The sequence below is a fragment of the Chaetura pelagica genome, unplaced genomic scaffold (genome assembly GCF_000747805.2).
Source record: "Chaetura pelagica isolate M959 unplaced genomic scaffold, ChaPel_1.0 scaffold686, whole genome shotgun sequence".
Classification (NCBI taxonomy): domain Eukaryota; kingdom Metazoa; phylum Chordata; class Aves; order Apodiformes; family Apodidae; genus Chaetura; species Chaetura pelagica.
In genome coordinates, this window is record NW_009953594.1 from 63669 (window position 1) to 74506 (window position 10838).

General features: G+C 56.8%; 2 protein-coding genes across 2 annotated transcripts in view; both read left to right on the forward strand.

Annotated features, from left to right (window-relative positions):
* Nucleotides 1–803: 803 nt before the first annotated feature.
* Nucleotides 804–8404, forward strand: UBE2Q1 (ubiquitin-conjugating enzyme E2Q family member 1). The gene is made up of 12 exons (XM_009999781.1): nt 804–956; nt 1261–1365; nt 1705–1755; nt 4220–4360; nt 4867–4951; nt 5395–5455; nt 5979–6069; nt 6162–6220; nt 6615–6663; nt 6863–6958; nt 7536–7602; nt 7973–8404. Exons 1-12 carry the CDS (start codon nt 804–806, stop codon nt 8002–8004), a joined length of 990 nt encoding a protein of 329 aa, XP_009998083.1. The 3' UTR covers nt 8005–8404.
* SHE (Src homology 2 domain containing E) overlaps nt 8059–10838 on the forward strand; it is an 8397-nt gene continuing 5617 nt past the window's right edge. The window contains exons 1-2 of the mRNA XM_009999783.1: nt 8059–8086; nt 8492–8588. Coding sequence (XP_009998085.1) covers nt 8059–8086; nt 8492–8588 — 125 coding nt within the window. The remainder of the gene's footprint in view (nt 8087–8491; nt 8589–10838) is intronic.

Genomic DNA, 10838 nt, shown 5'->3' on the forward strand with positions numbered 1-10838 from the left:
GCCCTCCCCCCTGCCCTGGGGGCCCCTCCGCGCCCCTTTTCCCTCTTTGCCCCGGGTTGGTTTGGTTTTGGGGGGGGGGGAGGGTGTTTTCCCGTTTATCCCTGGAGGGATGAACCGGTTTCCCCCGGGGTCGGGGTAGCTCTGCCTTGCCGGTGTTTGGGGGGGTCACAGATCCCGCCGGGCATGTCCCAGTTTGGGATGGCAGCTCCGGACGGGGAGCACGGGAGGAGCAGGGGAAGCCCCCGGGGGGCCGGGGCTTTCCAGAGAGGAGCTGCCCGGGCTGTCGGGGCTGCTCCCCCCGACCCCCTCCTGCAGCGTTTTTGGTCCAGAGCTGGTGAGGCCAGAGCCCCGTGGGGCAGCCTGGAACAGGGGGAACATGCAGGGTGGGGAGAGCCTGGGCCAGGTTGGCCAGGGAAGCTGTGGCTGCCCCATCCCTGGGGGTGTTGAAGGGCAGGTTGGATGGGGCTTGGAGCAACCTGGGCTGCTGGGAGGTGTCCCTGCCCATGCAGGGGGTGGGACTGGATGAGCTTTAAGGTCCCTCCAACCCAAACCATTCTCTTAAGTCCTGTGGTGTCATGTCCTCACCACCATCCCACCCCCAAAGGAGTGACCAGGATGTCACCCCCCTCCCTGTTCCACCCCCCTCCCACAGATCCAATGCTGGTGGAGCAGGGGTTTGGTTTGTCCTTGGCCCGGGATCAGCCTGGGGGTGGATGCAGCTGCTCTCCCCTGGTCTCTGCACAACACCTGGGCTGCAGCTCTTGGCCCTGCCTGCCCTGGTCCCTGCTGGCTGTGTCGGTGGGATGGAGGTGGTTGCAGCAGCTCAAAAAGCACCTTCTCCTTTTTTGCAGGAGTCTTATCCAGCTGTTCCCCCAATATGGTCTGTGGAGTCAGATGACCCGAACCTGGCAGCCATCCTGGAGAGGCTGGTGGAAGTCAGGAAAGGAAGCACCCTGGTGAGGGGGCACGGGCTGGGGAAGGGGCAGGTGAGGGGCTGGTTGCTGCAGGAGGGGGAGATGCTGGGTGCTGCCTCCCTCTGCCTGGGGAGTCTGGCCTCGTAGGGTTCAGGAAGCTGGGGACAAGCAGCTCTGACTTCTCTTTAGTGCCAGGGCGTGTTTTTCTCCCAGTGCTTGGAGTAGGAATGAGCAGCCCCTGGGCCTTGACTCACTCCTTGGCAGGGGCAACACTGGGGGCAGTGCTTGTGGGGCTGGGTGGGGGGTCTCTGTGCTTTGCTGACACGTGTCTGCTCCCCCCCCTCAGCTTCTGCAGCACCTGAAGCGAATCATTTCTGACCTGTGCAAACTCTACAACCTCCCCCAACATCCAGATGTTGAAATGCTGGACCAGCCTCTGCCGGCAGAACAGGTGAGGGGCTGGACCCGAGGAGGCTTTCTCCGCTCATAAAACGAGTTCCCTGGGGTTTGCTGAAGGGGCCTTCCTGTCCCTGAAGGAGGAACACAGCAGGTGAGGTGTTGATCTCCACTTCCTGGGGCAGATTCCTGTCCTGGGGAATGCCAGCCTCACTGCTGTTTGGCTGCTCTGGTGTAGTTTACTGTAAAGGTTCTTGGCTTCACTCTGCTTTTAACTTGGTTCTGCTGATAAATCCCTCTGAAACTTTGCCTCCGAAGGATCTGGGGAGTCAGGAAAGCGTTGGCCCAGGAAGCTGATGGTGCCACCTTCATCTCTGTCCTTTTGTCCCCACAGAGCACGCAGGAAGAGGTGTCCTCTGAAGAGGAAGATGAAGAGATGCCAGAGGTAAGTGCCACCTTCCTGCACGAGGAAGCACATCAAGCACAGGGAGATGCCTGCTGGAAGGTGGGAGGACACGGGGAACATGTCTGGGAGGAGCAGGCAGGGAAGAGCTTCAGGGTTGAATTGTTCTCAGTGTTCTGCTGCTGAGGATCCAGGTCTGGAGCCCCAGGGGGATGTGTTCCCAAATGTGGGCAGCAGCTGAGGCCTCTGCAGGTGATCTGGGAATGAAGCCCCTTGGACAGTTTCTCCCCACCTAGTGCTTCTGTGCTCCAGAGCCTGAAATTCCTTCTGGAGTGATGGGATTTCCAGGTTGCCGTGGCTGGCAGGGAAATCACACCATGGAAACAGGAATCCCGGAGAGAGAGGAGGGCAGGATGGCTGGCAGGAGGGGCAGAGGCAGCAGAACCTCACTTCAGGCTGAGAACATCCTGGTGGAAAACCCCCAGGCTTGTGTTGTTTGGTTTGTGGTGTAGAGCTCTCCAGAAGTGGGTGGAATAATCCCAGATCTCCATGGTGATGTGGAGGCTCCTCGCGCTTCCCGCTCGGAGGCAGCAGCTCCCCCAGCCCGGGGACAGGTCACTTAGAGCAGCACACCCGGAGTTGTTGGGGTGTGAGGAGAGTTCTCAGCTTGCTGAATCCAGCCTGAGCTTTGCAAAGGTCCCTGGGGGAAATGAGGAGGCATAACCAGATGCCAGCACAAGGCCATGAATCTGTAGACTTGCTGCTTCCTGGTAAATTTGTGATCACAGACTCGTGGTGGTTGGAAAGGACCTCAGAGGTCACCAAGTCCAACCACCAACATGCACCAAAGCACCCACAGAAAACCCCTCAACCTTGACCCTGAAGTGTCACGTCTACATGTTTCTTGATGTGTGGGGCTTCATGCTTCTGTGGGCTGGAGAAGAAATCCTTGGGAACTGAGTGTTCCCCTTTGTCCCTTCTACTCCTGGCCCAGAGTGAAGGATTCTGACTGAGCAGCTGGATTTGTTGGGCTGTGTGGGAAGAGGGCAGCTGTGCCCTGGTGCAGGGATGCATTATGCAGGTTAATCCACTCGAGGGATTTTCTAGGAGGATCTATTTTCTTGTGACAGTCTAAAAACGGCCGAGCCCTTCCAAAAATGCTGCTCATCCAGAATAGCAGCAAACCAGCCTGGAGAGGCTGAAGGAAACACTTGCTCAGAGGATTTAATCTCAGAGCCAGAGCTGTGTGAACCCAGGGCCATGAGCAGGTGACTGAACCCTGTGGGGAGGGATCTCCCTGCAGTGGGAAGGGTTTCCCATGCAGTGGGCCCTGATCCCTGTGACTGATTTTACTGGTGATGAACATTGGGGTCTCACATGTCAGCCTGATGAGTGTTGATGTGGCACAGGGTGAGGGGCAGAGCCTGTGTCAAATCCTGGGGTCAGTTTTGGGGCCTTCACGACAAGGCCATGGAGGGGCTGGAACATGTCCAGAGAAGGTCAGTGTAGCTGGGGAAGGGGCTGGAGAACTTGCAAGAAGGGGCTGAGGGAGCTGGGGGTGTCCAGCCTGGAGACCAGGAGGCTGAGGGGAGACCTGGTCCTGCAACTGCCTGAGAGGAGGTTGGAGCCAGAGGGGTCGGGCTCTGCTCCCCAGGAACAAGGGATGGGACAAGAGGAAAGGGCCTCAAGTTGCCCAGGGGAGGTTGAGGTTGGATTTTAGGATAAACGTCTTCACCAAAAGGGTAATTAAACCCTGGCTCAGGCTGCCTGGGGGGTGGTTGAATCCCTGGTGTTGTTTTAGAGCCCTGTAGTGATGCTGAGGGACATGTGTTAGCACTGGACTTGGTAGAGTTGGGTTATGGTTGGACTCGATGGTCTTACAGGCTTTTTCTAACCAGAACCATCCTGTGGTTCTGTGAGAGCCCCGGGGTGTCCTGAGCTGAAGGACAAGCAGCTGATGGACACACAGGGACGTGTCCCCTCTCTGAGGGGAAAATATGCTGTGGTGCTAAATGCTGGGGGTGAGAGTCTGTGCCCCTGGGGCTGCTGAGGGGGTGTTGGTGTTTGGTTGGTGGTGCAGTGTCTGCTCCTCCCAGCTCCCTGGAACCACAGCACCCTTCAGTTCCACAGGGCTCCTTAGGGTGCACCCCTGAGATGAACAGCTAATGATAAACAGGCGTGAGACTTGGCAGGGAAGAACCCAGGGAACAAAGAGCTTGTGTGACCCCAGTTTAATTCTGGAAAGGGAAGTGCCATGTTGGAAAGGGAAGTGTGCCACTCTGCTGGCTTTGGCATGGGAGGGTGGTGGGGCCTGACACTTGTTTCCTGAGTGTGCCCAGTCCTTGGGCCTGGTTTTTGCCTCTGATCAGAGCTTGGAGCTCGTGGGGAGGGAAAACTGCACTGGGAATCCTTCCCAGTTCATGGGGTTCCTGTTCACCCCAAGGGTTCCTGGCAGCAGCACTTGGAGTAGGGATGAGTCCCCCCAGCTCTCCTTTCCTCTTCCCAGGACACTGAGGACTTGGACCACTATGAGATGAAAGAGGAAGAGCCAGCAGATGGGAAGAAGACAGAAGATGAAGGCATTGGGAAGGAGAACCTGGCCATTTTAGAGAAAATAAAAAAGAACCAGAGGCAAGATTACTTAAATGTACGTGTCACCCGGTGGGTGGGTGGGCTGGGGAAGCAGAGGGACCTAAAGCCAAGGGGTTGTCCCTGGCCAAAGGGCTCTCAGGGGCTGGGGGGGGTGGGGGGGGGAAGTCCATGAGCTGCCTCTTTGGCTCAGGAAAATAAGTGTGGGCCTCAGGTGTCCCCAGAGCCTTGGTGCTACGTGGGGCAGCCTTCCTGCAGTGAGGTCTGGGGTGTCCCTCTGCTCCCAGGAGCTGCACCCCGCTGTGGGCCATGGAGGTGGCCAGTGGGTTGGGATTTTGGACTTCTTGGGTAGTTGGGAGGGCACGGAGGCATTTCTGCTGCCTGGGGTGGCATCTTTGTGGTGAGAGAAGTTGCTCCTGGGGGAAAGGGGGAGGCAGAGAGGCAAGGGACACAGTGAGGTCTGGTTTAGAGGCTGGGTGGGAGTCCTAGCTGGGGTGTTGGCCGCACAGAGCACCAGACATGGTGGGTGCAGTGTCACAGTGCCACCTCCCCCATTCCTGGCAGGGTGCAGTGTCTGGGTCTGTGCAGGCCACCGACCGGCTAATGAAGGAGCTCAGGGATATTTACAGATCACCAAGTTTCAAGGGCGGTAAGTGCTGCTGGGGCAGGGGCTGCCACCCTGGGGTGGGTGCTGCTCCTGGGTGGCACCACCCAGAACCATCCTGCTCTGCTCAGCTGGGGAGAGGATCTCCAGCCTCCAGTGCTGGTGGCTCTGTCAAGACCAAGCAGCGCTGCCTCACCTTTCTCTCTGCCTTATCCTTCCCTGCTGGCTGGAAGTGAGGAGCCTGCTGTGGGAGGGAGGGTTGACTGCCTCTGAGGGTGATGGTGCTCCTACCCCTTTGGGGACCCCAGGGACTCAGGAAAGAGCAGTGGTGGGAAACCTGCTGCCCTCAGGAGGGTCCCTCTGGATAAGTACTGCTTTTCTGGGGGGTTCTGTGCTAGGCTGATGTGGTGCTGCAGTGCCAAGGGGGTTGGAGATCTGGGTGGTGGCTCCACCTCCCCCATCATGATGTGTTTCTTCTCACCTTGCAGGATACTATGCAGTTGAACTAGTCAACGACAGCCTGTATGATTGGAACGTCAAACTCCTGAAGTAGGTGGCAGAGCTTTGGGGTCATACAGCTGTGGTGGAGCTTGGTGGTGGGACCAAAATGTCCCTGTGAGCCAGAGGGGAAGTGAGCAGGGCAGGGGAGCACCTGACAGGTCTGGGGTTAGCATCTCTGGGGCAGCTTGCTTGCTGTCTCCACACCAGAAAGGAGATGACATCTCCAGAGAAGGATGAGATAATCTGAGGGCTCTGCAAGTCTGTCTGCTGTTCCTAGAGTCCTGGAAGAGGTTCATCAGACAAACCCTGAGCTTTCACACCCTTCCAGACACCAGTGCTGCCTTTTCCCTGCACCAGGCAGTCTTTATTTTTAAGCTGGCAGCATGCAAAAAGGGTGTGATGGTCATCTCTGCAAAGCTGGAGCAGAATGCTGGCAGCCCGTGCTGTCACTGCCCCCGGGTGACACCCGGTGGCAGCCGGTGGTGCAGGTAGGACAGCTCGGTGGCCACGGGCAGGGCTGGTCTGAGCTGCCCCACCTGGGCTCTCACCCTCTGGGTTCTTCCTTGGGCAGGGTTGACGAGGACAGCGCTTTGCACAATGATCTCCAGATCCTCAAAGAGAAAGAAGGAACAGATTTCATTCTCCTAAACTTCTCCTTTAAAGTAAGGAGGCTTCCCACACCCCCCTCCAGGTGTTACCACCTGGGAAAGTGGGCGGAGAAGACGTTTCCCAACGTTTCCTTCTCTCATTCCAGGATAACTTTCCTTTTGATCCGCCATTCGTAAGGGTCGTGTCCCCGGTGCTGTCAGGGGGGTAAGTGCCTGCCTGTCTCTGCTGGAGGTACCTGGGGGAATGAAGAGTTAGTTGTGTAGACACAGCACTCTGGGATGTGGTTTAGTGAAGGGCTTGTCACTGGCAGGTTGATGGTTGGACTCAATAATCTTGAAGGTCTTTGCTAACCAAGGTGACTCTGTGCCTCTGTCTCCAGCAGTGCTTCCTGCAGTTTATCTCTTCCCAGTCCCATAATCTCCCTGAGCCCAGAGTGTAGTAGTTCTGGGAAGCCTGGATGGGAGTGGTGGACTTTTTTTTTGTTTGTATATTTTTCCACCTGAGATCTACTCTGAGAAAACAAGTGTTGATCTCTGGAGCCACGGGTGGGTGAGGCTGTGTCAGTCTCTGACCTAACTCTGCCCAATTCCTTCCCCAGGTACGTTCTGGGGGGTGGTGCCATCTGCATGGAGCTGCTCACAAAGCAGGTGTGTCCTGGCAGGAGCTCCTGGGTCACTTTGCTGTCTGCTGGGCTTTGTAGTCCTGCTCCTCAGGGCTGTCTGGCAGCCAAATCCTGCCTGGCAGCTGCCTGTGTGGCTTTGCTGAGCCTGTGCTGGGCTCGGGGAGGTGGTGGGGAGGCTGGGGTCCTCACCCTGGGGTCCTCACCCTGGGCCCTCTGTCCCTCAGGGCTGGAGCAGTGCCTACTCCATCGAGTCGGTCATCATGCAGATCAGTGCGACTCTGGTGAAGGGGAAAGCACGAGTCCAGTTTGGAGCCAACAAGGTGGGCCTGGGTAGAGCAAGAGAGCTTAAGGAGCAGTTGGGTGTGGGATGGAGGAGAGTGGGTTGCTGGAATTTGTCCAGAGAAGGGCAACAGAGCAGGGGAAGGGCCTGGAGCAGGAGCAGCTGAAGGAGCTGGGGGTGTCCAGCCTGGGGACCAGGAGGTGAGGGGAAACCTGGCTCTGCAACTGCTTGAGCCTGATTGGAGCCAGGGGGGTTGGGCTTTGCTCCCCAGGAACAAGGGATGGGACAAGAGGGAATGGCCTCGAGTTGCCCAGGGGAGGTTGAGATTGGATCTTGGGAACAATTCCTTCCTGGGAAGGGTTGTCAGGGCCTGGCCCAGGCTGCCCAGGGCAGGGGTAGAGTCCCCATCCCTGGAGGGGTTCAGAAAACGTGGGTGTAGCACTTTAGGACCTGGTTTGGTTGGATGGTGATGCTGGGTTTATGGTTGGACTTGATGATCTTGGAGGTCTTTTCCAACCTTTGTGGTTCCATGGTTCTGTGGGATGAGTGGAAACTGGCTCTGTGGTGTGCGGGTGGGTGGTACCAGTGCCTGATGCTTCCCCTGGCTTCCCTTGCAGAACCAGTACAGCCTGACCAGAGCTCAGCAGTCCTACAAGTCCCTGGTCCAGATCCACGAGAAGAATGGTAAGTGCTGAGGAGAGGAGCTGCTTTCCCTGTACTGCCCAAGCTGAGCCTCCCAATGAGCCACTGGAGTTGAGTTTTTCCTGCCCCACGTGCAGAGAAGACCTGGGGTGAGATTGCAGGTGGGCCAGCAGTGGCTGCTGTGTCCCTCTGCCCCATCAGTGCTGGGCTCCTCCAGCTGCAACCAGGGACACGTGTCATTGTCCAGCTGGTGTTGAGGAACGACCTGGAGGGAAAACCTCTTGGTGACCTGGGTGACTTGGGAAGTGGGAAAGTGGCACTTGGCACCAGCAGCTTTTCCAGCTGTGTGTTTCCCAGCATAGGGTGGTGTTCCCAGGCAGCCTCATCCCTGATGGGTCTCTCCTCATTTCAGGCTGGTACACACCACCCAAGGAGGACGGGTAGCGTGGGCACTGCAGGACCAACCCCCTCATCTCCGGATGCTCTCCTTGGATCTTGATGACGCCTCTTGGCTTTCTCCCAGGATGTAATAGCTCTGCCTGTTGCAGGACAATAATGGCTATTAAAAACTCTAAAAATAAAACTGTTTAAGCAGTTGGACTGACCTAAAACACTTGCTGGACCCTTGCTCGCAGACATCCTTGTTAAAACAAACTTTTGAGCCTCTTGTATCGCTGGAAACTTTCGACTCTGCTCCGGTCTAGAGCGTCCTCCTTACCTATGCTATGGATTTAATTTATTTTCTTATTTCATGTACACTGCTTTTTTTTGTTACAGTGTATGATGGATGTGTATGGAAAATGTATCTTTGGAGAAAAAAAAAATTACAGTTTGTTAATTTGAAGATGCTGGTCTGACTGAATTTTCGATGCGTTGGATGGTTCCCGGTGCCGGCAGGGAACAAGGGCCTCTGCAGTGGTTTGTGCCACAGTGTGTCCCCTGGGGCTGCAGCTGAGGGGCTACACGGGCTCTGGGGGCACCAATAACCCCAAACTCTCCGTGTTGGTGGCCAAGCTCCTGGACAAGCTGTGAGGGAAGGTCTGACAGCCACCATGGAAGAAGAAAGCCTTTTTTTGGTTTTTTTGGCAATGAGGGAGTGGGGCTTCAACCCCTGCTCCCCTAGACCAAGAACAAACTCTTCTCTTTATAAACCACAGTCACCTCTGGAAGCAGCAAGGAGAAAGTCCATAAGGTGTTCCTGTGTCCTGCTGGGGCTGAGGGCTTGGATGCAGGGGCATGAGGCTGTGATTGCTGCTCTCATCCCTGCCCAGGACTTGCTCCTGCAGCAACTTCTCCAGGGTTTTATTTCTTTTTTGTCCTCAAGCCACTGTTTCTGCTCTGCTCTGTGCCCTTGCTGGAGGTGCTGCTGCAGTCCTGCCCTGTTCCTGCACTTCCACTCACTTGCTTGAATTCCCCCTGAGGCTGCTGGAAGGAGATGGGGATGTTGGAACTCCTCTGGGGCCATGTCCTCAGGGGAGGGCAGAGCTGACTCATTGTGTCAAAGCTGGACCATGGGTATTAATTCACTGTGTTTGAATAAAAGTTCTTAGAAAAATCAAAGGGCCTCTGAAGTCCGTTATCTCCTCCAGCAGCTGTTCCCTCCTCAGGCCTCGTCCTGCTCGGAGCCTCAGGATCAAGAGATGCTGTAGGAGGATTATGGAGGCTGCTCTGCTCTTGCTATGGGGTGAGGGCCGATTTTTAAGTGCTTTGCCGAAGGACCTGGAGGAGTTTGCAACACGGAGCAGCTCTGCCCTGCCCTGTCCTCTCCTCCTCCACTCCAAACCACACTCAGCAGGGTCCTGAGCACCCCCCCAGCCCTGCTCCTGGTGTTGGGGGGGGAAGGAGGCAGCTGGGCTCTGCTCCTCTCTTCAGCTCAATTAGCACTGAGGAACTGCCTGGGAGGGAGTGTCGAGCCACTTCAGTAAAGGTCTAAAAACCTGCTAGTGCTGCTGTTGCATAGAATTATCAAATGGTTTGGTTTGGGAAGGACCGTTAAAGGTCACTGAGCCCAACCCCCTGCAGTGAGCAGGGACATCAACCAGATCAGGTTGCTCTGAGCCCCATCTGACCTGACTTCAGTGTTTCCAGGGATGTGGCATCTCCCTTGTCTCTGGGCAACCTGGGTCAGTGTCACCACCCTCAGGGTAAAAAAAAAATCTCTTCCTAACATCTACTCTGAATCTCCTCTTTCAGTTTCACCTGTCACCCCCTGTTCTATCCTGATAGGCCCTGCTAAAGTTTTGTCCTCTTTGAGTAGTGAAAGGCCACAAAAAGGTCCCCCTGGAGCCTTCTATTTGCTGGGGGGGTGGGGGATGGCTGCACCCACCACCCCCAGTGATGGGGGTAGGTTTGGGCACCATGAGGGCCCGGAGAGCTCACAGAACACACACATGCTCCTGAATCTAGAATTTCAGCAGCTTTCCAGGCCAGGATGAGTGGAAGAGTCGGATAGAGCCTTCTCAGACCCTCTGCCACTTGAGTGCTGACCAGTGGGTATTGGAAGTGTGGCAGGAACAGCCTGAGTGGGCACCTGGCAGGGGCTGCCAGGCCCTGCTGCTCCCAGCCATGGAGCACCAGGATCCATCCTGCTCTGTGCTGGGCTCAGCACTGTGCTGGCTCACCTCTTGTGGCTTCCCAGGCTCTCGGCGCCATCTGTCCCCAGTGCCATCTGTCCCTGCTGCCAGAGACACTCCCACAGCCTTTCCCTGCAGGAGCTGGCACAGACCAGGGACAGGCAGAGACTTCCCAAAGGGGGACAAGTGGATGGCACGGGGACCTCGGCATGGAGCCACCAAAAGGTGCTGCCCATGTGGCCATCCTGCTGCTGAGGCCCCGGGAAGATTAAGGGGGAAAGAAAATCTTCCAAGAAAACAAACCAGCACCTCTCACGTGAAACCAGCACCCGAGGTCACCAGTTGGAAACAGAAGGTTTTCCTGGGCCTCAGGAGGTGAAGCTGGAGCTGGACAAGCTCCCAGCCCAGCAGCAGGACCTGGCTGTGTCCTGCCCGGCAGCAGCGGTGAGGAAATGGCCAGTGCTTCCTGGGGAGCTGCCAGACCCTGCTCCAGGCTGCCCCCACCCCGGCACCTCCTCACAGCCAGGCAGGGTGGGGGGCACGGTGCTGGGAACCAGCCATCCCTGCTGAGTCAGGGTCTGTGCTCCCAGTGCCCCCCTCCCCGACAGCAGGACCTGCCCTGAGTTGGCTGGTCCCAGGGGACGTTCTCCAGATGTTGCTGGGGGGATGGACAGGGCTTTTTTGCTGTTTGCAGAGGCTGGGGGG

Excerpts from the sequence above, each read along its gene's own strand:
- UBE2Q1 (XM_009999781.1), top strand. The coding sequence starts at position 804 with ATGGAGGTGGTTGCAGCAGCTCAAAAAGCACCTTCTCCTTTTTTGCAG. Across the intron at positions 6,070-6,161 it reads TCCTAAACTTCTCCTTTAAA|GATAACTTTCCTTTTGATCC; the intron begins GTAAGGAGGCTT and ends CTCTCATTCCAG. Across the intron at positions 7,603-7,972 it reads CCAGATCCACGAGAAGAATG|GCTGGTACACACCACCCAAG; the intron begins GTAAGTGCTGAG and ends TCCTCATTTCAG.